Source organism: Euleptes europaea, chromosome 1, assembly GCF_029931775.1.
Source record: "Euleptes europaea isolate rEulEur1 chromosome 1, rEulEur1.hap1, whole genome shotgun sequence".
NCBI classification, from domain to species: domain Eukaryota; kingdom Metazoa; phylum Chordata; class Lepidosauria; order Squamata; family Sphaerodactylidae; genus Euleptes; species Euleptes europaea.
The window spans coordinates 148,704,381-148,731,652 of record NC_079312.1 but is presented as its reverse complement, the minus strand read 5'-3'; the positions used below and the strand labels follow the sequence as shown (position 1 = coordinate 148,731,652).

Sequence of the window (27,272 nt, the reverse complement as noted above, 5' to 3'; positions counted from 1 at the left end):
ACTACCTCCCACTCAACTCCCAGTCCATGGGGGCCTCCTGAGATTTTGTTCCTGGGGTCAGCAGATCCTTAGGAACACCAAAGGGGATAAAGTGGGAGTCTGCAGTGAGAAGGGAGACCCAGCAGAAAACATCACCCCTCTACTGAAAATGTATAAGCTATTAGGTCTTCAGAAAGGGGGGCTGGCTTCAATACTTCTGCAACCACAGCTGGATTCTTCACCAGCTCATTTGACAACACATCACAGATGAAATTATATTTGAACTAGCAACCTACGGGGAAAATTCTCAGCATCACTGTTACTTGGAACAACTGGGACACCAAAACAGACATTACATTTCTGATCCCTAAAACTGCTTGAAATCTGGAATATCGCACAGGTCCCCCTTGTTTTCTCCCATCCTTGTTCCAAAGTGTGATACTGCAACTGCATCTGTGCTTACTGTAGTTAAGACTGACCAGGGAAGCCTCTAAGCTATATTTTGTCATCTGCACCATCAAAGGAGGTGGTGGAGAATTCATATGAAAAAGAGGAGACAATCAGCACATGAGCCCGTGACAAGGAGCTCCTAACAAGTTTCCAGTTTAAACAGTTGAGACATCAGGACATGACATCAACATTTGTGTTAAGATTACAGCTGAACCTCGTTATTTAATGCTAGCACATCCTTTAAAGTCTGAGAATACTTACCATTATTGGCTTGCCCTGAAAGGTTTTAACTTCTTCACGTAAGTATTTAAATGCCTGCACACATACATTAAAAAAAATTAACTGAGATCCATTTTGACAGAACTGCACTTCAAAGACATTAACAGAACAGAGAGAACAATTAATCTAAATTCATGTTGCACTACTACATTTTTAGGAAGAAATCTGGGCTCTATTTTACTTTAGAAATAGTTAGAGCCTTGACATATAAAGTGCTGCTGTAAGACAGACCCATTCTGTCAAAGCCCATGACAAAAGGGGCTGGTGGTAATTTTTAAAGAGAGATGCACCTTCCTTTTGTTCAATTTTCTGAATGACAGTGCAACTCCAGTTGCTGCCCATTGTGCTGTTACACAGAAAAACTGTAGCATTAACTGTACCAGCAACTGCCACAGGTTAGGCTACAACGTTTAAATGGTAGGCAGTATTTCCAGTCTAAAACAGGCAGTTTCTAACAAAATAGTCCCCGTAAAATTAAAATTTGAGACATTTCACTTTCAAGACTATAACAGCAGTATGTACTACAACAAAGGGATCAACTGTCAAGCTAAAAAAACCTCAAGAGCTAACACTTTTTCTTCAACCTGCTGGGTCAGCTGGACTGAACACTCCCACACCACAGAAGTCAACTAGATGGGTAAAACTACCACCTAGGGAGAACATGCCTGAAAAAGGAAACAGCAAAGGTACTTCCTACATATCTGCTCTTGATTCACATTGAGTGTTTGCCTCTTTTGCTGTGCAACCTGCCCCCTCCTTCCAGAAGAGCTATCATTTCCCATGTTTTAGATTCAAGTCCAGTAGTATCTTAGAGATCAATAACATGTACAGGGTATAGGGTTGCAAAAGCCAAAGCTCCCTTCATCAGAGCTTTGACTCTCAAAAGTTTATACTCTGAAAATCTTGTTGTTCTCTAAGGTGCTACTGGACTCAAATCTAGTTCTACTGCAGACCAACAAGGCTACCCTCTGAAAGTATTATCTGTATGTGTTTGACCACACCCAACTTTCTGGCTGTATGTATAAATTCTGTTTTTTCATGTTCCCTGTAAGGGACAGGTACTCAAGACTGCTTTAGCACCTTCAGCCCTTGGGGACATGGCAAGGCTATGTTTGTAAAAAAGTAAAGGGAGTCCGTTGTGCAAGCACCAAGTCATTACTGGCCCATGGGGTGATGTCACATCACAACGGTTACTAGGCAGACTATGTTTATAAGGTGGTTTGCCATTGCCTTCCCCAGCCATCTACACTTTACCCCCAGCAAACTGGGTATTCATTTTATCGGCCTCAGAAGGATGGAAGGCTGAGTCAATCTTGAGCCGACTACCTGAAATCGACTTCCATGAGGATCAAACTCAGGTTGTGAACAGAGCTTTGACTGCAGTACTACAGCTTACCACTCTGCGCTATAGGGCTCCTACTATGTTTGTAAGATACAATAAATACAGCTCTGCTTGTAAGAACTTAGGCAGTCATACAATAGATGTTATACAAATGTACTGGCTCCAAAAGTACCACTGCACAAACAGAAGGCTCTTCATAACCACCTTCCCCCCCTTCATTCCTTTGCAGACACTGATTTCCATGGATTGCCTTTCACAACATAGTCCTTCACATTGCATCCCAGTCTGTTCCCAAGGTTCCTTCAGGACTCAGGAGCAGCTTTCCAAGGTGGTGTGAAGGGCTGCAAAACAGAGTGGAGGGGAGAACCATGCTGCTCATAGAACCTCACCTACAGTTATTTTAGATCCTATCCTATGAGGTCCTGAAAATAAACAGCATAAAATGAAAGCACTGTAAAATGCAGAACACCATATTATACTCTTACCTGCTGTGCATCAGTATCTGACTGGAATGTAATGTACCAGCTGTTGTTATGAGCAAACTCACAACTTATCACTTTGGGGCAGCTTTCATTTTTAAACAGTGCCTTCACTTCCTGGAGCAAAAATATGAAGACTATTTTAGTGAACAATTGCTGTAAATAAACCAGGAATCCAAACCCTAAATTTCCAATCACCTCTGACATTTTCTATCAATACAAATGCCTCCCATTTTAATATTTGGGTCCAAAACAAGAGAGAATGAGTGCATGAGTTTATACACACATTACTGTGAGTACATTTATCATTATTTTTACATTTAATCTCTTTTCCTGTAGGAAAGCTGAATTAGACACATCCATTTCCTATGTTCGTGATAGCAGATCATTTATCTCCCAACTCAGTAAATAACAGTCCAGTTGAGAAACTTCACATTACTTCCAAATGAGATAATACTAGCATATTTTATCTTACATCAGTGCCACTATGTGATAAACTAAACCAAACTATCCTCCTGGAAAGCAGAGAAAGATTGCTCCAAGATAATTCCATATTCACAGCTAACAAGGTATTACCAAAATGCCATCTTAACAACTAGCCAAATTAGCTTATCATTTCTTTGTAAAAAAAACCATTGTATGAATAATTCCTTAAATACATGATGGGGATAGATTCTTTTTTTAAATGTGAAAATATCATTGCTAAATATGTTTATGTCTCCTTGGATGAAACTGGATTATTAAGACAAACAAAAGGTATGCAAACAACTATAATACACATAACAGCTTAGATCTTAACCATGTTTTCTTCTGGCAAGGCGCATTTCACTAGTGGAAAATGGAGAGGTAATTCTCACCAATTCCCCTTTTCCAATGTATTTCCCACTGCCCTCCTCTCATCATTCTGGAGGTCTGACCCCCATAACCACAAGAAGTTGAAGTAGAAAGACTGTTAAGTGTGGTTCTATGAATGCCACTCTGCTCACACTACTATGTGATGTAGGACATATATGTGTCTTGAATGAATTAAAAACTGGTGCGGCCAGCTCTCCAAAAGCCTCTATTCAATTGATACATTAACACTAACACAATAATGTTACCATCACATTTTAAAACATAGCTTTAATTCTGATACATGATCAATCATTTCATATCTTGATGATTTTCATGCAACATAAGGATCCTCTTCAAGTGACCAAATTTACAGCAAGCTTCAGGATGCGTCTTTACCTCTATGGGTGTTGTTTCAGGAATCTCACGGAGAATCACTATGCATCTTTTGTGGTTTGGCCTAACTTTTTCTCCTCGTTCATCTACTTGGACCATAGGAGAAGCTAATTTTTTTTTAAATGCAAAGGATAATGTTTTAGTTGCTGGGAATAGATACAATACTAAGACGAACAACACACAACACATCCCTTCTGACCAATTCTGTTTAACTTCTACTCATTCTCATGTTAACCTCTCTAGTTCTGGTAAAACAGATTAAATGAGTGGCAACTGTAACCAACAAAGGTATTGCTCCAGACACACCCACTGGTGTGTAATTTCTAAAACACATCTATTGCAGAAGTGAATGGGTGTCCCATTTCAATAAGAAAGAGCTCAAAATGGACAAGTCTGCTTAAGAAATGGAACAAATCAAGTTGAAACCCAACATAGCACCTAATTTCGTTTCAAGGGCACAGAGGACTTAAAAAAAAATTCTAAGATGTTTTACCAAATTATTCTGATATGGGCATGCATTCATTGTTTCAAGGTACAAAATAGCAAAATAATGTAAAAAAAACTCTACTAGTAAAAAAGGGATATTTTTCAATACCCTAATCTGAGGGAAAGCAGTTAAAACACTAATGCAGATTTAATGTCAAGTTTATATGGTTCATTTGACTAAACAAGAAACTACTTTCTGTACGATCAAGAGCTTCAGAACTATACAAAGGTTTGATTCACATAAAACAGAGATGACGACTACACACTAAAGCAATTACATCTGTATAGCTACTGAAAAGATTTAGACGCACATCTCAGTACTTCCACAATAAGATTCACATTGGTTGTCAGTTTCTTAATTCCTTCCATGTTGGCGATTGTCCATATTGGAATAAATTGATCACTGTCCATTTGAGACATCAAGTAAAGATCCTTGGATAGATTCTCACTAGGAGTAAACGAACAAAAGCAACTCAGAGAACTTTCAGACTATAAAGAACATTCTCAAGCAATTATACACTTGAAGAAATTCTACACATGGTGAAACCAATAGTATTATGAGAAGCAGCAATTTCACACACTTTTAGGACTGTACCCTAAATATTAAGAATCACGTGTTTTGTTATTTTGACTGTGCTACAGCATATTGAACTTCCTGGGGCCAAGCACAGAGATTGGATACAGCACAAGGACATCATGAGGACCATACATCCATTGCTGATCTTCCTTACTTTCCCTTCCTTCTGGCATGTATTTCTGACCCCAGCCAGACAAATTTATACTTGGGATTGCAGGATGATACCCACATGGGTTGGGAGGCAAAATTGCTTCCTTTTTTCATCACTAGAGTTCTACTCCTGCAAAAGGCAGGCGGGAGCGGTTATTTCCCCCCTCCTCGTCCCCGGGGCAGCCTCCCTACCTTTTTGGCTCTCTCTCCATGCAGGTCCCACAAACCCAGGAATAAGCTTCCCTAGGGTCAGAAATGGCTGCTAGGAGACTGAAATATTGGAAATTATGAGCACCTCCTATTGCCAGATCACAGGATACATCCCTATGATACCAGTTTCCTTCTGAAGTCGTGACAGAGCCAGGAAACAGAGTGCCAATCCACTTCTATCACCATTTGTCGGTATCAGAAATTAGTGGAATACATTTTGTGCTAGACTTTTGGATTGAACATGATCCCTTACACAAAACCCTTACAGCAAGTTGAGCAGCTATATAAAAACAAAACAGATGTTGCTCAAGGTGCCAAATGAATAAGCAGTACTATACCGTGAGAAGCAGAACTCTAGTTGTTTCTTCAAACATTCTTTCAGGTCTTCTGGAGAAATTATAGGGCTGCCTTCACCTGAGAAAGATAATCATGTTTCTATTACCAATACATTCAAAATATGACTACAACTGAGCCGACCACTTCCTCCCCAATCAACACAGTAATACACAAGTTTGATAAGATCATGGAGCACGATGAAATAGACTTCTAGATTGCTTTACCAATAAATAATTTGTTATCAGTTTAGAACTCCTCCAAATCTGACAAATACAGATTTCAAAGCTTATTCCAGGCTTGCAAATAATGTTGATAATTCATAGTCCAACTGCCCTCATATATCAATGTAAATCCTTTTATACATACCAAAAACCTGGAAAGAGAGAAAATAACCCACTCTCTTCTGATTTACAGAATTGCTGGTAATGGGGGGGGGGGGGACTCTTCCTTGATGTTTACAAGCCTGACATAAAATGAGTTTATTTCATACTGAATATTACACCTAAAAGGCATGCCTCATTATCCGCAAGAAAGGAAAACTGTATATCATGATAATCATATAGTGCATTCATGAACAGGGCCAACACACACAAAGTGGCATGGGTGAGCTAGTTCCATTCCTACTGCATGTAGAAACAACACCTATGCACAGTCAAGCTGTATACACATAGCCCCATGCCCATGATGGGGGGCACAATTACTCTGCATCACAGGAAGAAAGCCTACATGTGAATTCAGCAAACATGCATAGGATGGGAAGCTGCTGCTGTCTCTCCTCATGTGGGCCTTGACCATGGATATGCTGAGTGTATACCATATTAGTGGCAAGGGGCTGAAGAGAAGATTGGATTGTCCAACGATAACAGTGAACCTAAGACAACCAACTCACAGCTCAGACTATGAACCAGAAAAGTAACAAAATTACTAACATTGTACCCTACAGAGAGGGGATATAGTGATCCTGGAAAAGCTCTGCTAAAGTGGTGGGTTTTAAGGTGGCACTGAAAAAGGAGGTGGAAATATATAAGGACTATGAGGCTCAAAGGAGCCCCGTGGCGCAGAGTGGTAAGCTGCAGTATTGCAGTCCAAACTCTGCTCATGACCTGAGTTCAATCCCAACGGAAGTTGGTTTCAGGTAGCCGGCTCAAGGTCGACTCAGCCTTCCATCCTTCCGAGGTCGGTAACATGAGTACCCAGTTTGCTGGGGGTAAAGGGAAGATGACTGGGGAAGGCACTGGCAAACCACCCCGCAAACAAAGTCTGCCTAGTAAACGTCGGGATGTGACGTCACCCCATGGGTCAGGAATGACCCGGTGCTTGCACAGGGGACCTTTACCTTTATGAGGCTCAAAGGAAGGTAGCTATTAGCATACAATAGTATGCAGTACATGAATAGTTTGAATGTAAGGGCCCACTTATACTTTCAGATCCTTTTTAAAATAATGAAAACAAAGGGGCAAGTCTTGGCATACTATTTCTCCTCTCTAATTTTACAGATGCAGCTCCCCCCTCCCTCGAAAGAAAAAGTAGAGAAAGCAACCTAAGAAAGTCAGCAAGGTCACCATCACAGGGACATACAATATTGTAGGACACTAATCAGGAAATTAACCACAATTCACGTCCATTTAGAAAATCTCCCTTAGAACCTTAGATACTTAGTGCTTCCTTTCTAGGTTCCCTAAGACATTGTTTCACTGTTAACTGTGCTTTGATCACACTTTCAAAATGTATGCCTGTGTGCTATCTCCAAGCTGCTCTTTATCAGTTCTACTGGACATGCAAGGAAAAGGCTTACTGCTGGACCCTAGAAGCATGTATGTGAAAGGAAACCAGCTTTTAGTAGTTTTCTTGATAATTCCCAAAATAATGAGCTTGGTTTTTAAAAAGACTTTAATAAATAAATAGCTGGAATTGGAATGGGGGAAGATAAGATGTGAAATGCGGGACTTATAGACCTAAAGGATAAAGCGTAACTTGAACATCCAGCACAAACATGTACATTGCCTCCGGAATTTTTAATACTGAAGCTGTCACAGTGTAGGCTAGATCTCACCAGGAACTTCATAGAGTTGGTAGCCAAGATCCTCTGGTGCCAAGACCATTCCATTAGCTACGGATTCCTCAACATTGGAACTGTTTGATGGTTCACAAGATGAATACATTGCTTCATACTGCTTAGAACCATCGTCTGCAACTTCAGTATTACCTAGCACAAATGTAATCAACAAAAAACAGGTTGCAAACACTGAAAAGGTATATCCTTTCATACTAACAAGCAATGCCTCATTATGCTGACTGTAACCAAGTAAAGTATGACAAGGCTGTTTGTTTACCCATTATGTCTCTCTCCATCCACCCAGTTCAGTTATCTTAAGTTTGGATTTACAACAGCGGTTATAACCACAAGCATAGATTTTTACATATTTCCTACCCCACGGACTCAAAGCATGTTACTCAATATGCATTTATGCATTACATGGCTTTTTAAAAAATATACAGACAGCTTTGAACTACTATCTAGGTTACACAACACACTTCAATTAATAGTAGAATTCTTGGCCTAATAAGAATTCTGACCTCTAAAAAGGGTTCATCTTTGCGAATTACCAACATTGAAAATAAATCCAGTTTTAATACTTCATTTTCTCTTCTATGATGAGGATCCTATGATGTGCAAAACTTACATATCTCTGTTCTAGCATTTCCATTTTAACATAAGATTAGTGGCTTGTTTACCACAAACAAGTGCACAACATTTTTGCTCCTTTGCAGAGGTATGTTTTGGTTTCCACACATAATCTGATGGAGTTTATAAAACAATCACATTATTTGCACAAGATTACTAATAAACCCAACTAGATGACTTATCCTCAATTGACAGAAAACATTAACTATTACAATCAAGGTTGACAAGGAAAGGTTTGTTAGGCCTTGCTATATTGAGAACACATGAAGCTGCCTTATACTGAATCAGACCCTCAGTCCATCAAAGTCAGTATTGTCTACTCAGACTGGCAGCGTCTCTCCAGGGTCTCAGGAAGAGGTCATTCACATCACCTACTTGCCTAGTCCCTTTAACTGGAGATGCCAGGGATTGAACCTGGGATCTTCTGCACGCCAAGCAGATGCTCTACCATGGAGCCTCTAAGGAAATGAACACTAACTTTCATTTCAGCCTCTATTTATCTGGTAATCCCCAGTGCCTTTCTTGTGAGTCTAATATTAAATTTCTTCATGATATTTCTATTAAGCACTATCAATGAGTCAAACCCAAATTTTAAAATTACAAGAAAAAAATTAGTGAAACTAACCACTGCAGAGTATAGAATAGCTTTTGGATTTTTGTTTTGCTTTAAATTAACAAGAGTTCACTAGGTTGTATGAAAAATAATGCTTTGGTTACAAAGAGCAAAGGGAGGTTGGCAGCTACTGAGATAATATCTGTTCACACTTTTAATGACTTTTAAGCTTATTATGAATTCAATAAAGTAAACTGTCTAGATCTGAAGTTACAACAAAGATTTTAGAGTAGCCTCACATATACACAAAACCTATTTGTCATAGTTTGAGCTACCCAAGCATTTCACCGACAGGAGGATTTTGATTTGCGAATGGCAATGTCTTGTCCCCCCCATGCTGATCCTGGGGGTCCCTTGTCCCTCAGGAGCACTATTTTGGATTGCAGTGGGAGGGGAAAGGCAAGAAAATCAAATTCTGTGGATGGAAATGCTATGGGTGACCCAAGTGAGGCAAGGTTTTTCTCTATGAAAAGTACAAGCAAGAAACTGTGTACACAAAATGTTCAAAGCTCCAGCACTGCCTTCAGTTATAAATGTCTTTGGGAAACCGCTCAGTCTTTTCATACCATAACACCCAGGGCATTAGCAAGTTTCCAGGTGCACACAGGTGAATATATTACCAACATGAGAAGCAATGCTAAAAAGATACTGTATATTCTTATGATAAATATCTAACCTCAGATAGATTCCATTATGCTTACTAGATACTGATTAATGCATAAATCCTAAGGTACTCTAACAGTAAGAAGAATTTAGTGCCTCATAAACGAAGCTGCAATAAAATTGCCAAAAAACTAAGAAACCAGTTTACCAAAGTCAGAATGCTAAAATCAGCAGATACCCATGTCAACAACTATCCATGCTATACAAAACAATCCAGAGAGATGCACATGCAGAATCACCGTGTACATATCTGTTTGGAGAGATGCTTTTTTTAGCAGCTGCCCCCACAGAACTCCAAACCAGTTACCTGAATTTATTACAGCATAAAAAAGCAGCTTTAGTATTATCACGAGTGCTTTTTAAAAGGGAAACACAAGAAAAAAATACTATATAAGTACCAGCAGTTTTCCTTTGAACAGCTCTCATACCAAATTTCCAAATTACTTACACAGCTGTTCGCAGATCTGGAAAAACGGGGAAGAGGAAATCTCAGTACTGTGTACTGGCCTCTCAATTACAACAGTTAGCAATAGAAAATTTTAAAAAACACAGCAAGGTGCAATTGAAGAGTGCAAAACTTTTTATATTCTCCCAGAAAATTAGAGTTTGAATGCTTGAAACTGTTAAAATCATAGATGAACCTAAAACAACTGCTCCAAAAGGTATTTTGTCTGACAGCAAATAGAACCACAAAAGCAAAAATAAGAGCAGCCAATAAAAGCATCCTAGCCTTTCCCTCCAAAGTAGATAAATTACATGTAGCAGAGAAAGCTCTTTCCAGGAACTGGATTTATCCCTGCAGTTCTACATACCTCACAACTTTAAGTGTGGGAGACCTGACAGGCACTCAAATCAAACCTCTTAACAATTTAATTTGTATTTAAAACATTTCTATCCTACATCATCTCCTCAGACTCAAGGTGGCTAACAATGCAACATTAGATTGTTGTGCAATTAACAAGGTTAAAAAATGCCCAGATTAAATAAAGGCACACAATTTTTAAATGCACAATTTAGAGATTAAAATATGCACACAATTGCAAGGCACACAATTAAATTTGCATAACTGAAGACACAGAATTAAAAATCTCAAGAGTAAACACACAAATTAGACACACTATAAATTACGTTAATTTTTTAATTTATATCCTGCTTGCCCCATGGTGCAGAGTGTTAAACTGAAGTACTGCAGTCAAAAGCTCTGCTCACAACCTGAGTTCAATCCCAACGGAAGTTGGTTTCAGGTAGCCGGCTCAAGGTTGACTCAGCCTTCCATCCTTCTGAGGTCAGTCAAATGAGGACCCAGCTTGCTGGGGGTAAAGGGAAGATGACTGGGGAAGGCACTGGCAAACCACCCCGTAAACAAAGTCTGCCTAGAAAATGTCAGGATGTGACATCACCCCATGGGTCAGGAATGATCTGGTGCTTGCACAGGGGACTTTTACCTTTTTACCTTCCCCCCCCCCCCAGCAACGCTGGGCTCGGGGCGGCTCATAGCATATTAATACATAACAGTACCAATAATATTATGCACTCACAGAATTAAAAAAGAATGCAACTGAATATGCTGAAAAAATGTATCATCCACTAAATTTCCTCTAGAATAAAATGATCTTATGTGTAGGAGTGTCTCCCTCCTTTTCTTTCCCCTACGACCTCCTCTAACACACACCCCTATTGGACTCTAGATCAGCTGCAGGTGCTCAAAACCCTGGAAAAGTATGCTTACCTTTAAAAGTAATTTCAAACACTCATTTGTGGACAAACAGCTGGAATCTTAAGAATCCAGAATTTTTTAAAGCTTTCAAAATGACTGCCATATGCTCATAATTCAAAAAGACTGACTCATAGTTTCTTAATCCTAGCCTCACAGTTGATCACACAAGCTAACTGGGGGGACTTGGTGAACAATTCAACTAACCTGAGTCAACCTGTAGTTTAACTTTCACAATGGCGTTTTGAAAATGTACAAATCTAAATCCACCACACCCCTTACCTTTTCTAGAGGGCAAATGCCCTCTCCAGATTTAAGGCAAAATAGACTTACTTAACCAGGATTTAACTAGTTACAGAGGGTGGCAGGAACTCAAGCTCCAGAAGGTGTGGGGAGAAAGATTATACCACGTGACAGTCTACACCCCACTGTTTATCCACAGTTTTGCCAGTGCAGATTTAACACTTGATATTGCTTAAGGGTGCCCAAATATTTTAACAACAAAATAAAGTGAAGCAGGCAATATTTGTAACGACCCTGGGGGTCCTCATATCCAGGTATAGCAAACCCTTAGCAGAGACGTGGGGCAGAACATATTCCAGTGCTTTATTTTTCCATAGAAAAACTATATTTCTAAAGATTTATTGTTTCATAAACATAATGGACGACATTGCTAATAAAAAAACCAAGGCAAGCTTGGCAGCTGGAATTATGTTATGAAGAGTAACAATGAAACTGAAATGCCCAAGAAACTTCCATGGAAGATAATTTAATTCTGTTTAAATATAAGGGGATAACCACACCCCAAGCATAGCATACCCTGGGCGCGCTAAAATGAGTATGTCAGCAGTTTTTGATGCCTTTGGTTTTTCTCTTAAATCTCAGCAACATACATGCTATATTGTCTTTAAATGTTTAGAAGTGGTGTTCCAATAAAAATCATTTCCACATAAACCTGTGAATTTATTCAAACATTGAAACTATGCTTGTTTTATTTTCTTCCTTATCGAAGACTCCAGTTCAAAAACTTGCTGCTATTGAGAAGGGGGGGGGATATAAGTCAAAAATATTAACAAAATAAATAAATTAGGACAAAATTAACACAGTGTGTTTTAATTTTTCTAAAAAAAATATTCTAAATTTTTTCTAAAAAAATAATTATAATAAGGATCCTAAATCAGATACTTTTTAGGGCATTTGAAAATTTTCCAATTTTTCTGGAACAACCATATTGCTGACCCTTACCTTCGGAGTCTAAACTGTCCCTGTCACTCACTGTCAATGTTCTGATCACCCTCTAGATTTCTAAAATACAACCCCAAGCAACTATTTGGCTACCAACATCTAACCCATTAAAAAGAAATCTCTATATAAATAGCTTTAATGTCCTTCAAAATCCAAACTTTCCCCCTGTAACTGGATTCTAAACTTGGTAATAAGAGCATTTTTAAACCCCACAACTAAAAATGAAAACACATTAGAACAGTTGCCGAGGACTTAACAGCAGAATATTCAGAGAAGAGGATCCTGATTGATAGGATGTTTAAAAGAACTGTGCCCTATCCACAGTGGGATTGGCTGATGAATAATAGATTACACAATTTATTGTAGCAACCTGGGTATGCAAGCCTCAGCCAAGGCAATGGTGCTTGTTTCGTAATGTCTGACACAGGTGTTGGAAATTATGCTCATGTTGCAGCTTTACATGTCCCCAGATGCATTTATGATGAAAGCCATGCATAGTGACACTGTGGACTTAATATGCTGTGATGGAATTTCATTGTTTGAGGTTTGAGTATGGATTCCCAGAACCATCTACTTAATGTTAATTTGGAAATCCTCCTCCGCCTAATAGTTGGGTACAACATAAACAAAGCACATAATTTTCTGAACAAAAGATTCCATGAAAATAGATCCGCCAGTAATTAGCAGGTTCAAGAAGTTCTGTGACATCTCTCATGGGTGCTGTTGCTTCAAACATAAAGGTGGTCAAGATCATTCCTGAGAACCTGAAGGACTGAGTTCATCTTCAGCATGAAGGTCAGGGCTGTCCTCAGAACAAGGTCTTCCTTACAGAATGTGCTGAGCCCTAGGCAGACAGATAGTGCCTCCAGTTCAGAGATTATATCAAGAGGCCGCCACAACATGGAAAAGAATTTTAAGTCATCTTTAATTAATGACACAACCCAGACAAGTTTATTTAATTTATTTATTCATTATATTTTTATCCTGAACTCCTGACCAAAGCCAGGCTCAGGACGGCTGACAACATAGAATTACAATTAAAATAATAAATATAATATAAATAATTAAAACATTAAATTATCAATAAACAATTATGGCACCCTGATCATGGCTGATGGTGTCATTTCCAAGTTCATAGAAACCATGTGGACCCAAGCATGGGGAGTCACAAGGTGTTAAAGGATGGGCATAAGAGGGTTAGGAAAAAACAAGCAGGGAAAACGGAAAAGAGGGGAGAGAGGTGTAAGGGAAAACAAGAAAAAGGGGAGAGGAAGAGGGGGAGGAGGGGCAAAAAGAGGCAAGCTAAGAAAACCGTTGCTGTTCTCAACCATAAGCCTGGCGAAACATCTCCCTCTTGAAGGCTTGCGGAACTGAGCTAGGTCTTGCAACGCCCTGCTCTCATTTGACAGAGTGTTCCACCAGGCAGGGGCCAAGGCCAAAGAAGCCCTGGCCCTGGCTGAGGACAGCCAGATAGGTTTTGGGCCAGGGATCACCAGGAGATTGTTATTTGCAGAGTGCAATGTTCTTTGGGGGGCATAATGGGAGAGGCGGTACTGGAGATACAACGGTCCCAGACCATTTAAGGCATTAAAGGTCAATACCAACACCTTGAACCTGATCTGGTACTTGACCTGGAGCCAGTACAGGTGTTATATGTGCCTTCCATGGGGCCCCCCTAAGGACCCAGGCCACTGCATTCTGGACCAGTTGGGAGTTTCCAGATCATGTTCAGGGTTAGCCCTGCATTAAGCAAATTTCAATAATCTAATCTGGAGGTTACCATTGTGTGGATCACTGTGGCTAGGTTGGTGCAGGACATGTATGGAACCAGTTGCCAGGGTTGGTAGAGATGGTAGAACACTGCCCTGGCAGTTCAACCAGATGTGTAAAAGTTAGTAAGACCACATGAAACCATGAGGGCAGAAAATCTACGATCACCAGAGGGTATACCCCTTAAGAAACAGAGTAACTTCTACTAGCTCCAGAGAACTTGCTAGAACAGCTGCTAGTCTGAGCAGAGTGCTTGCACTGACGCACTGCTCTGCTTCTGTTTACATTAGGAGTACACGTCATATCAAGCCTCCAAGACTATCATATGATTTCCTCCACACAAATGTTGGAAGGTTATGATGGTGCTGAAGTGCAGAGATAGTATAACAGGGAGATAGAATCATTTGGACACCCTCCTCTAAAGAATCCAAATTTAAATAGGAGGGATGGTATGCATTAGATCCAGAAGGCATGGTGACTTCAAGAAAAACTATTTCTGCACATAAGCACAAGTACCACATTCAAAAACATTTGACTGATGAGTATGCAGGAAGGCAAAAATATCCCATTGTGAAGATTTAAATCAGTATGCATCTGCTGGTCAAGCTCTGGCTTCTATGTCCATTCCCTTTGTGACAGGTATTGTTGAGTGAGCCAGTCCACTTGGGCATTGTTGAACCCCTGTATTCTCAGGTTGGGGAGTAAAGGTATGTTCATTGCAACAGAAGTACTGCTTCTCATTGAAGGACTCCTGGTATTGTACCACCCTGGCAGTAGACACATGCTTTTCTTGTCACACTGCCAGTCCTGTTAAAGGCGCATGTCTTTCAAAGTATGGAAAAAGCAAGGCTAGCCTGAAGATCATTAACTTAAGTCAGTTGTAGCTATGACTTTCCTCATCCCAGTTTGCATGATCGTAAACAGATTTCCCACAGGCATCCCTAGTGATTTGCATGTTAAGATGAGGCTTGAAAAAACATCTCTTGGACAATCACCAACTAGACTGTCTCCAATGGAACAAGATTAGGATCCAGATTACGTGCCTCCAGGTGATGCCATTCTGATAAAATAGAAGTCCTCATTTTAACTTCTTGGCATGGTGTCACCCCCAAAACTGACAGAAGGCATCAAGAACCCTGCAGATGAATCAGAAACACTTATGCCGCTTATCTCACCAACCTCTTTTTGCACTCAGAAATTTCCCACACCTTGCCTATTACATGCACATGCATGCATATACAACCCAAAGGGTTGTAAGCACTGAGTTAGAAGTATGGAGCTTTTCTGTTTGTTGATCAGGTTCTTTAACTTCTCAAGCACTGGGCCACCACCACTACCTCTCATCAAGTATCTGCTGGATAGATCTCAGTAGCAGGTCATCAAGGTAAGAGACCGGAAATAAGGCAGCATATGAACCTGATGAAGACTTTTGGCATGAAAGCCAGAGAAAACAGTAAGCTCAGTGAATTGGCACAAGTGTGTCTCTTTATGCCAAAATTGTTCCATTGTGAAGCTCTTCTATCGAATGCCTAGGAGCTTCAGATCCAACATTGCTCTCCAATTCCCATTGTTCTTGGGGACTGCAAAGAATATGAAAAACTTCAAAAATAGTCCTTTGTGTTATATCAGTAATGCTATTACATTCATTGAGAGATTGTAAGATGTAAATTTTTAGCCCAAGAAACATTAACCTGTGCAAGATTTAAATGCTCATTGTCTTGGATTCTCTTTATGTACACAGAAACAGTAACCATTAGCTTCAACATGACATCTATTCTAAGACAGAATAGTTTTCTTTTATATTTTAAAGTATAACATATAATCAGAAATAATTAACCTGTTGAGTTTAATATAACTAGCTCCTAGATGTACCTTTCAGAACGCATGCCATTTTCCCCAAAAGCAGCTAATTTATTTGTACCCCTTAAATCCACCAGCATCATCAGTAGCAGGAAAAGAATTTTTCTTCTCTTAAGAGTTCTCTGCCAACATCTTTGTGTCAATATCTTCTAGCCAATGCATTATTTACAAAGTATCATTATCTGAAGAACAATTCAACAGACTACTTCGGTTGCAAATGGCCCTCAGATCTCATAATCTTTTTGGTCACAGGGTCAAGTGTTCACTAAAGTGCAGAAATGGTGAGAAAAAGCTCAAGACAAAAGGTGAGAAAAAGAAAACAAGAACAAAAAAAGGAAGAAACTGAGCAAGTATTCATTTCTGCAAATTTAGCAACTTGTTTCCCTCTTAGCGCGATACCTGGTCATCATTGGGCCTTTGTACCTTTAGCAAGAAGCAATATAAAACACCTCCCATTCAAGACCGCCAGGGCCCTGCCTGTATATCTACAGTAACTCAGAATCAGAACCCTCCCTTTCTACCTAGAAGAGTTGGTTTTTATATGACGACTTTCTCTACCACTTAAAGGAGACTCAAACCGGCTTACAATCACCTTCCCTTCTCCCCACAACAGACACACTGTGAGGTAGGTGGAGAGCTCTAACAGAGCTGTAACTTGCCCAAGATCACCCAGCTGGCTTCGTGTGTAGGAGTGGGGAAACAAATCCAGTTCACCAGATTAGCCTCCACCACTCATGTGGAGGAGTAGGGAATCAAACCCGCTTCTCCAGATCAGAATCCACCGCTTCAAACCACCGCTCTTAACCACTACACCATACTGGTTCTCCTACCCTACCTTTCTACCTTCTGAAGCTGCCTATTACCTTATATATTTGTTCATTGCTACTTACTATCAGCATTCAGTTGCTGGAATCCACAGTCCTAACTAAACAAGGGATTAAGCCACTGTTAACATTTCAAAGTACAGTCTTGACGTCTTACCCTCTGTACAACTTCCTGGCACAGCTGCTGCCTCTTGCCATGAATGCTCAGTGCTATTAGTTCCCGGGGCAACTTCTGAGTTTCCCTGCATGCCTTCCTGCCATACTTTTGCATTAGGATTTAAGCTGGCCCCTTTCGATGTTACCTGCTGAGGAAACAGAAGGTGTATTAGCAAACTAAGATTTAAGAACATTTCAGAAAACTTCTACTGCTGAACTACTGGAGAACACCTCCTCTCTACAATTCAGATTGACAGCCAGTTTTTGTCTATGATAAATGTTTCGTCAACTGGCATTCATGGGTAATGTGGTTTTGCTAATTAACCAAATGTGCCAGATACTTAAGCTTATTACTCTGCCCTACCTCCTGCTCCAAAGAAGCCACAACAACCAAACCCTACCCCACTGGGAATACCATGGAACCTTCCTCTTCCCCCTAGCCATGTCAGGAACCTTCCTCTTCCCCCTAGCCATGGAGTTGTCCAAGGGAGCAAGTATCTAGCAACCCATGAGTCCTTGGGCAGAGATGCCACCCAACAGCTCAAATCAGGCTGAGAGGGAAGAAGATACCCAAAGATGACAGGCTTTCAGAAGCCTAGCAACAGCCAAAGGCATCAAGCAGCTGGCTAGCTGGACCGTGTGTGTGTGTGTGTCTGTGTGACGACACATGCACACTTGAAGGTGCAGGGATATGGAAGTGGGTGGAAGTAGCTTGCCCTCCTGGTGATGCCAGTTAACTGAGTGTCCCAGATATTCAGGTGCTGAATAAAACGCTTTTGCCGTGTTTGTTATTAGGTGAAAGCAAAAAAGATTCAGTGCTGTCCTTCTGAAATATCTCTATTTGAAGTACTGCTCCTCTCTCAATTACAAAAGAAATCATATAAAAACAATCAGCTATTGCAACAGCATGATGCTCCTATAAATAAGGAAAGCAGCTTGACAAGGTATACTAGCAGATTTAACTCCTATTAAGATTCTACTACTAACTATATTTTGGAGGAAGTCTGCTTTTTGGAACTTTGCAAGAATAAGCACTTGCTACAAATTGTGATGAACTAGCATTTGGATAAAATGTACAGACAGAATGCTTTTCTCCTTAGTAATGGAAGCAGCCACATTTCTTAACGCTATCACTCCCAATCCCCACATTATCAATTTCCATGCTAGTTTTCATTGCAGCTTGTATCAAGGACTTTTGAAGTATCTTGAGGTTTGTGAAATACATTGTTTGGAGATGGGCAAAAACAGGCAAAGATGTTATCTGGAATGTTTTCTGAATTTCTGTAAAAGTTTTACTCATCCTTATGCAGTTGGCCTGTTTCAGAATCCACTCCAATGTGCTAAGATAGCATATGGTTGAGGCTAAAGCTTTTCAAAGGTTTAGCCAGGTTCTCAGTTTTTCAGGAGAAACTGCAGAAGTGGTAAATGATCCTAATAATCAACTTAACAGAACAAACCTGAAACCCACAGAAGTTAGCAATTTCTGCAGCATCTCTAAGACTGCTTTTCGTTTCAGTAGTAGTACCTCCAAGTCAGCATTTGAATTAAGCCATGATATGCAAAGATGCCTTGACATTGATGTCATATATCACAATATCACCAGAAATCTGATCTAAACTCTTTAAAATGGGAAAAACTACATATATAAAAAGGGACAATTGTACATGTTTTGAGGATGCTAGAAGTTTATTTTCCACAGCTACCACCTGTCAAGGAGGCTGAGCGAAGACATATTTCTAAATAAACACATAAATGCCAGCCCTGTTCAGTCACCTGATGAAATAATGTCAAGTTCTGGACAAGTAAGCTTTCCCTTTTAACAGGATTCATTGAACACACCAATGAAAAATTAAACACAGATTACCCTGCAGACATGTTATATGGGGCAATATCAATGAACACAAATAACTTGAGGAAGGCTGTATGGGAACCTAAAGATTTCACTTGCAGTTTTCCAACTTTTGTGACTTTACCAATAAACTATTCTACCACTCAGGTTAGGAACCTGCAAATATTATTTATTATTAAAAGAGTTCCCAAGCACCCAATTGCTTGCATATCTAAACATCTGCTGCTGGAATATAAGAATTGGACCTTGGTTCTTGAGACATTTTCACAGTCCTGTGAAAAATCTAAGAACCTATTCTCTCAAATAAAGATTTCTCTGAACAACAGAAGTACACCCACAGCAATAAATACAAGCCTTTTATTAGGACAGTGTAATAATACTGAACAAGCACTGACCATCTTGCCACAGAGGAGCAGAGGCCAGAGAATAATGAAGCAGAATTTCCAGAGTTTAGCCTTCTGGAGTCTCTCTAGCATCAAGGAGTGGCTTTAGTACCATACCCTGTCCATAGAACAGAAAAAAATAAGACATAAGGAAGTAATCTGGCCGCATATACTTCTGCCCCCACTAAGATCTAAACATTAGTATAGTTTCATATGGTCAGCTAACCATCTGCAGCATTTCTTCTAAAGCATTCAAATTCTGCTACAGTTACAAACCAGTTTCTCCCCATAAGCTTTATCAGGCATTATAAAACTGCACAGTATCTTCAGAATCAAGGCAACATTGTCCCATAACAGCAATACAGAGGAACATGTGAAGTAACACCACAGATTTCCCTTACAGAACTTCTGGGGGAAGAATTTGCTGTCCTAGTTCTGCCATAAGAAACGGGGAGAAGCAATTAACTAAAAGATATATTAACAGGATAACTGACCTGCCAAAAACCACTCTGTAATACCAGAATGGCAACCAGTCCACCTTTTTCATCTGTATTCTCAAGCAGCCCTACAACTGGGTATGGAGCACATTTATTCACTGCTTTATCTGTGTTTACTATTCCCTCCCACTATGTCTTTTTAAGGTTTTCACTTCTCCACAACCCTACATTTATCAGGCATTGCTAATGATAATCTGGTTGTATTCAGATATCCCAACAAGGCTGTTTGTTCATAAAAGGCACATATGCAGCTTGGCATGCTCACAAACGTCCCTCCACTCACTTTTGAAACACAATTGAAAGCTTCTTGATTTGGAAAGCTTCAATCAAATGGCAGTTTGCAGTGGAATCCAAATATTAATGTGAGTTTTCTGGGAAATTTTTATTTGGGAAATTTCCCCTTCAAAATTAAATAACATTATCAAAATAAAGCAGATATATTACGTACAAGCACTGGGGTTTGTTCTTTTCCATGGATAAATCTGGTTTGGAAAATTTTCTGCCCCACATTAGGGCATCTTGCCAAACTGGAGTTTGTTTCTTCTCCAAGAACCAGGTGAGGAAGAAACCAACTCCAGTTTGCCCAGAAACTATCATTCAGATCTTACAGCAAATTAGTGAAGTACATTCTATTTTTTCCATTTTTGTGACCTGCCCTAGTCTTTCAGAGGACTGACATCTTTTGTTTGTACTTTCGTAGCTGCAGCGAATACTGCGTATACTTTTTAAACCCAAGAACAACGTTTGCTCAGAGGGGAAATCGCTGCACTTATGTTAATAGGATAGAGATGTAGTAGCATTTTACTTCTGAATGTTTTACACATTCTGCCCAATAGTTTCTGCAGACGTATTGTGTTCATCGTTAATGGCCAGGGATATCCTAAAGAGGAACATGCTAAGAGATTAAAACTGGACAGCTTTAACTCTTACAACAATACTGGCTTACTGCACATCATATATTTTGAAGTGTGAATCCAAAAATCTCATCTTGTATTTTTTTAGAATCAAAACATAATTAAATCCCTAGGGCTAGCAATACCAGCAATATTTTCACAAGGAAAAAGGTAAGCCTTTTGGGGTTTAGTATTATTCAGAATAAACCTATTCCTATTACAGTGAACAAATCTAATATAAACCTTCCCCAAGGTACAAGCAAGCCCAGGCAGCCTAGTAAGTATCTGTGGTTATCTCTCTCTCTACCTCATACCAGTTATCTCTCTCTACCTCATACCACTTCTTATTAGTTTTGAGCAGATTACTAAAATATAAAAACTAGAGTACATCTGATCAGCTGCAAAAATCAGTAACAGGGGCATAAAATTTCGCAACTGAAAGAGACTGCCAGCTATAAGAACTTCAAACATAGTCGCTTTGTTTAATGCAAAGTTTCTAAAGCAAATGTGGGGAAAGACTGCCATGATGCCATTTGGGGGGATTCAACCAGGTATAGTTTCTCAATACCAACAATACCCAGAGAGGAAAGGCAAAAAATAGTTTTATTAAATCAAGTATGTTTACATCAACTTCTTGTTTTGGCTGCAAAGCCAATTCCCACCTGTGAAAATCCTGTGTAAATCTGAAAATCGTAACTGGTTGTTGCCCAGTTGTGCTTCAGTTTTAACCAGTGAAGTCTTACATGAAACAGTGTTCAGCAGCTCTGGATGAAAGTCATAGAATGCGTTGCACAAAGCTGTCATTCAATAAAAACCTTTTTAAAAATGGTCTTATAGCAGAACCTTTCATTTTACAGAGTTTGACAAGTTACAATAATTATCTCTACTTTAACACTGCTACAGATACAAAGCAATGCTCAATACTAACATAATCCTCAAATCTTTCAGCCATACTTGTGCTGCTTGTGAGAATTTATTAATAAGAATAAGGTATTAATAAGCAGAACATTAAATGCATTAGTCCTCTTTTGTAAAGTGACCAGATCTCACCTTATGAGACTACATTAATCAAGAACATGTCCCAGGACAGATGATTCCACAAAAGGAACATCCAGGAGAATGGTTTGAATGTCATTCTAATTACAAGGTATCATCCAAAAATCTCTCCCTTATAATAAGCAGCCTGTTGAGAATTACACCTCAAACATGATCAAAATCACTTTCAGGGGGAGACCCTGACAACATTAGTATGATCTAAATAAAATGTAATGTGTTTACTACCACTTTCCTACTTCAGCTCACCCATGCCAATGGTTTGCTTGCCACCTGGCCAATGGAACAATAATGGACATTGCTGCACTTAAAAGATGCTTTTGGGGGAAGCTTCTGGAACCACACATACTGAACCAGTATCCACAATGCCAATCTGTCTGCTACTATTCCAAACAAACTAGCCAAACCAACAGGTGTGGCAGAAAAAAATAGCATCACAAAACCCCTGCACAAGCTAATACACCTTGTGATTAAAATGTGATTTTGTTAAGTAAAGCTACTGATGGTGGACACTGAATCAAAGTTGACAGACGTGTTTGGAGGACCCCTTCATTAAGAAGGAAGGTTAAACAATATTACTGTTTTAATTACTTGTTATGAGTCACTGTGGAAATCTATTTGAGTGGGGAAAATATGATTAAAATGTTTTGAATAAAGTACATAAATAACCTCAAGTGTTTTCTGTGCTCTTGAAGGAAAAGCCATATATAATCATGATCAGTGAAAGATCAAATTAACATTGCTAGCCTGTCAAGGCCAACTCTGTTCAGTGTCAGGTTAACTATGGCATACAATAAAATCAATTGGCGGAAAATAAGAGGATCTGGCCCTGAGTGACAGACCACCCAGGAACCATCCGAAAGCTGTTTATGGGCACCATAGAGTAAGAGGAGGGCATAAAATGAAATACGAAGGTTTAGCTTTCTGCACACAAAGATTTAATGTTACACACCTCTTAAAAAAAAACCTTCACATTAATTGCCACTGTGAAGAAGGCATTAAGTAACTGTGTGGAAGCTACTTCCATCAAACAAAATGGCTGTTACCGGCATAGGATTATCTTTTAATTTTGCGATATGTTCCAAAGGGCACCCTATCAAATGTGTGTGTTTTATGTGCTGTCAGGTTGCTTCTGACTTACCACGAACCTATGAATTAATGACCTCCAAAACATCCTATCATTAACAGCCTTGATTAGGTCTTGCAAACTGAAGGCCATGGCTTCATTTAATGAGTCAACCCATCTCATGGATTAACTCAATAAAGGAAACCACAGACTTTAGTTTGGAAGCCATGTGTTTCCCTATTCCATGGTATTATAGGGAGGACTATACATTTCTTTAAATGTACATAATAGGTTCAATGTGTACTTTATCTACAGCAATCTAGTCCTAACTTGTGACTTTGCCCAGGTTCTACTAAGAGGAATACAGGCTATTGCAGGGCACTATGACCATAGCTATAACAAGACTGTCATACTGCTGATTGTACTATGCCAATAAAGGTATTTGAAATTTGAATAACAAGAGTGTCCTTGTTTCTTTAAACATCTGTTCAGCAAAAATCTAATACTTCTTTAACAAAACAAAACAAAAACCTGATAGCCATGTTGCTGTAATTCAGGTTGTGCCACCAGACTCCAAATTAGCCTGTCCAAATCACCACTTTCATCAGTGTACATTCAACTAAGCTATTTCCAGTACAACAGAGATATGGTACGAAATGGTTCAGTGCAATAGAACAATCTACTGATTTATGAACATACCTGTGACCAGGCAATTTCTCACAAAATTATAATCCAGAGAGCTCTACTGAATAATGCGTCAATTGCACACATTTGGAATTGACCTGCTATTTCCAGCAGCTTTTCTCCCAACAAATGCCCATCAGAACTGGCTTTAAACCCTGGCCACATGTTTATTGTATCCACCTTGCACTGCTCCAGAAAAAAGTTATAACATGTTAACAGTACAATCCCTTGCAGTGTTACTCCAATGTAAACCAACTGAAACAGATGGGTTCTGACTGCTGTTAACTCTTCATAGGATTGCACTGTATTCTTGCAATTTGTAGACTTGCAAAAGAATTTTAATATTAATAAATGACTCATGACAGACAAGCACACTATTTTTCCAACAGAAGAATTTAAACAAGAATAAAGTTCCACCTCTCAGACTCCTCACTCCCTTTCATTATAGCTTGTTGCTCCAGCCTTATTGTCATTGAACATAATAACATTACTTTATTGCTAAGAGTACTACTTCATTGTTGTGATTCACTTCAGATCATAGTAACTTTAATTAGTCCCTATTCTTCAAATCATGTATGTGTATCTGCCACATAACTCCACCTAATAATGAGAACACTAAGGTAAACTTCACATACTTTCCGATGCTTTGCAAAATATCAAATGAAGTAAAACTGACAAAAGTGAATCAATAAAAGGCTGCATTGATGCACAAGCTGGCCATGATAACTGCCCTGCTACTAAATAGTGATAATAAAAGTCCTAGCAGTATAACACAAAAGATACATTGTTACACAGCATAAAAGTAGGTCCCAACGACATCAATTTAGCCAGGCCATCAACTTTTAAAGAGACATTTGTTCCTTCCCATATACTATTTTAGATTATGAGGGTGCAATTTTAATAATTGCGAGCCTATGCACACTTAGCAAATCCACTGGGACATATTTCCAAAGGAACAGGCAAAAGTCTGATTGGAAACTCAAAGAAATAATTATACAATGTAACATATGTTCTTCTAATTTAAGTACCCTGTTTATATTTTGACCAGAAAAACATATAGGAACCATAATCAAAGTTCACCTAAAAAGTTATTTAAAATTTTGACTTTACAGAGCATGAAAGCTCTGCCATATGTTAGTTTACAGACATATTGTATTTTACAATGTTTTGTTCAGTTTGAACAATTAACATTACTGCAATAATCCCCTTCAGTAAAACCTCTGAACAAGACAAGAAAACAGGAGTATTCAGTGTCACAAATAACTTAGAATGCAGAAATTACACTTGTCTTGGTTATAAGTGTGTTGTCTTTATCAGCACAATTAAACCAGTTCCAAGTTGCTTACTTTGTTAGCTTGACATTTCTACAATAAGAACAATACTCTGGAATCTACCCAAAGCATTAGCTAGGAAAGAAAAAGAAAGCCAGTCAGTCAGCTGATTATCTTGAATTTATTTAACGTGTGGTTTAAATCGCAAGAGGGAGAAGAGTTCTCCCTGACTGGGGGTGGGGGGAGAGAGAGAGAAGAAGGAAAGGGGAAGACACGATGGTATAAAATGGTTGGAGTGATTTCCTTCCTCCCCAGCGCGGGCCTCAGTCGGTGTGTAACCTTCACACGTGTCCGGCCTTGTTCCACGCAGCAGCCACCAGAGCAACTTTGGCAAAAGGTCATTGCAGTATTTCAAGGCCTCTCTTCACCTCGCTTCCCCGGCACGGCAAAAGTGCACACAGACGGAAACTTACCAGACACACGGCTACTCACATAAAACGCTTTTTAACGCAGCCCCTCCACCAGGTCCCCTAGGCCCGGCTCGCTTTCCCCATCGCAACGCACGCTGCCAGGGCCCGAGGCTTCCCGTCACCCACACGCGCACCCGAGCCTCACAAGGAAGGACTCGACGGAGACTGGCTGCCCTTGGTGGCCACACGGAGCCAGCCAGCCAGCCAGCCAGCCCAGCCCACCCCCCTTGTGGGGCGGCCTCCCTCACCACTGACCCCCGTCCCCCGCACCCCTCAGCCGCCACATTACCCGCCCAGACGGCCGCGTGATCGCGTCGCCCTCAAGCCGCTCCAGCCGGCAAACGCCTCTCCCTGCGCCCCACCATGAAAGTTTCCATTTAAGCGGGGGGGGGGGGGAGAAATAATTTCATCCCAGTGGATTTGCTGTGTCAGTCCCATCCCCCCCCTTCACCCAGCGCGCGCCGCCAGAGCAGTCACGTGGCTCAACCCCTCCCCCCCCTCGCTCCCTTACCTCCACGAAGAGCAGCATCTTCTCTCGCCAGCCTCCCACCCGCGACTGTGACCCTCCCGAGTGACCCAACCCCGGCAGGGTCTCCCCCCCCCCCCCCGGGGACCTCCTTCTCCTCCCCCAGCCAGCAGCGAACGCCCGACTTCACTCCAGCCGCGCGAGGACACTGAGGCTCCGCCCCTCCGTTCTTCCTCCTCCTCCTCCCCCTCCTCCCCCTCCTCCCCCTCCTCCCCCCTCCGGCCTCTCTCCTGCCGCCGCTACTATTGCACCGTCCGCCACCAGGGACAAGCCCCCTTGGTCCAACCCTCCTCCTCTTCCGGGGCAAGCCGTAGATGCGCTTCCGGGCCACGAGCACGCTGACTAGCCTCGGAAAGCGTGTGGCAGAGAAAAGCCGGCCCCAACCGGCCGGGGCTAATGGCGGCGGCGCTAGCAGTTGCGGGCGGGGGACGGACCATTCCTTGAAGGAGGGGGCGGTGTCCGATCGCGACACTCGGAAAGGACCATTCCGTGAAGGAGGGGGCAGGCTGTGGGTGACTGTCGTTTGAAGAACCGAACAGAACACCAGCGGCACTTCAGGGACTTACAACACCTGTTCTAGCCGCGAGCTTTCGCGAATCAGAGCTCATTTCTTCTGGGCACAGGAGAAAGAATTGGGAAGGGAGCGTGAGACTGCTTGTTTTACAAGACATGAGTGTCTCTTGCTTTGGCCAGTTTCTGATGGTAGCCGTGTTGGTCAGAGACGAGTTATCTGATAAAGGGAGTTTTGACTCGCAAAAGCTTATACCCCAAAATCTTGTTGGTCTCTTAAGGTGCTACTGGAGTAGAATCCAGCTATTCTTTAAGCATTTACCTTTTGCATCTTTACTGGGACCTAAAATGTTCATTGGGGCTTTCTCAGGGTTGCCAACCTCCAGGTAATTGTAAAAAAAGCAGCACGAGGGCTCACAACAAATTTTTTGTTTCAAAGTTCTATATGATATTCAATGATAAACCAAACGTCATTACTGCATGTAAAATTACAATTTAGTAACAGAACCAAGGTAAGTATTTCTCTCATACACTTTAACAAGCCAAGGAATAAAAAATTAATTAACAGAACCAAGGTAAGTATTACTCTCATACACCTTGACAACTTAATGAGTAAATCAGTCAGTCATATAAGTGATAGTAAAGTAAAATAGTCTTAAGGACCACCAACTTGTGGTTTATGTGCAAATCTCCATTCCACAACGATTCTTTGTGAAGAGCCAAGAAGAGCCAAGACGATACCTCCGGCTAGGTATTCGTTTCGCGTAAGCTTCTTCAGTTGATTTTCAGTTTTGATTTTGTTAGCACTTTCTAGTTAAAATGATAACATTATTTAGTGATGATTATATTAGTAATTAAATTATTAATTAAATTATTAAATTATTACATATCAACGCTTACGCGAAACGAATACCTAGCCGGAGGTATCGTCTTGGCTCTTCTTGGCTCTTCACAAAGAATCGTTGTGGAATGGAGATTTGCACATAAACCACAAGTTGGTGGTCCTTAAGACTATTTTACTTTA

The 27,272-nt window shown here is 40.4% G+C and overlaps 2 protein-coding genes across 5 annotated transcripts in view; one reads left to right on the top strand and one right to left on the bottom strand.

The window, feature by feature from the left end:
- Positions 1 to 25,782, bottom strand: part of LARP4 (La ribonucleoprotein 4) — a 53,935-nt gene extending 28,153 nt beyond the window's left edge. The window contains exons 1-9 of one of the 4 annotated variants that reach the window (XM_056855889.1): positions 25,724 to 25,782; positions 19,291 to 19,396; positions 17,048 to 17,195; positions 7,569 to 7,721; positions 5,518 to 5,593; positions 4,554 to 4,690; positions 3,760 to 3,863; positions 2,536 to 2,646; positions 691 to 744 (exon numbers count right to left, since the gene is read on the bottom strand). In XM_056855889.1, coding sequence (XP_056711867.1) covers positions 691 to 744; positions 2,536 to 2,646; positions 3,760 to 3,863; positions 4,554 to 4,690; positions 5,518 to 5,593; positions 7,569 to 7,721; positions 17,048 to 17,195; positions 19,291 to 19,371 — 864 coding nt within the window. In that variant the 5' untranslated portion in view covers positions 19,372 to 19,396; positions 25,724 to 25,782. The remainder of the gene's footprint in view (positions 1 to 690; positions 745 to 2,535; positions 2,647 to 3,759; positions 3,864 to 4,553; positions 4,691 to 5,517; positions 5,594 to 7,568; positions 7,722 to 17,047; positions 17,196 to 19,290; positions 19,397 to 25,723) is intronic. The other 3 variants (XM_056855897.1, XM_056855904.1, XM_056855913.1) reach the window with 3 other exon arrangements.
- Positions 25,783 to 26,052: 270 nt separating this feature from the next.
- FAM186A (family with sequence similarity 186 member A) overlaps positions 26,053 to 27,272 on the top strand; it is a 59,034-nt gene continuing 57,814 nt past the window's right edge. Inside the window, exon 1 of the mRNA XM_056848954.1 lies at positions 26,053 to 26,227. Coding sequence (XP_056704932.1) covers positions 26,053 to 26,227 — 175 coding nt within the window. The remainder of the gene's footprint in view (positions 26,228 to 27,272) is intronic.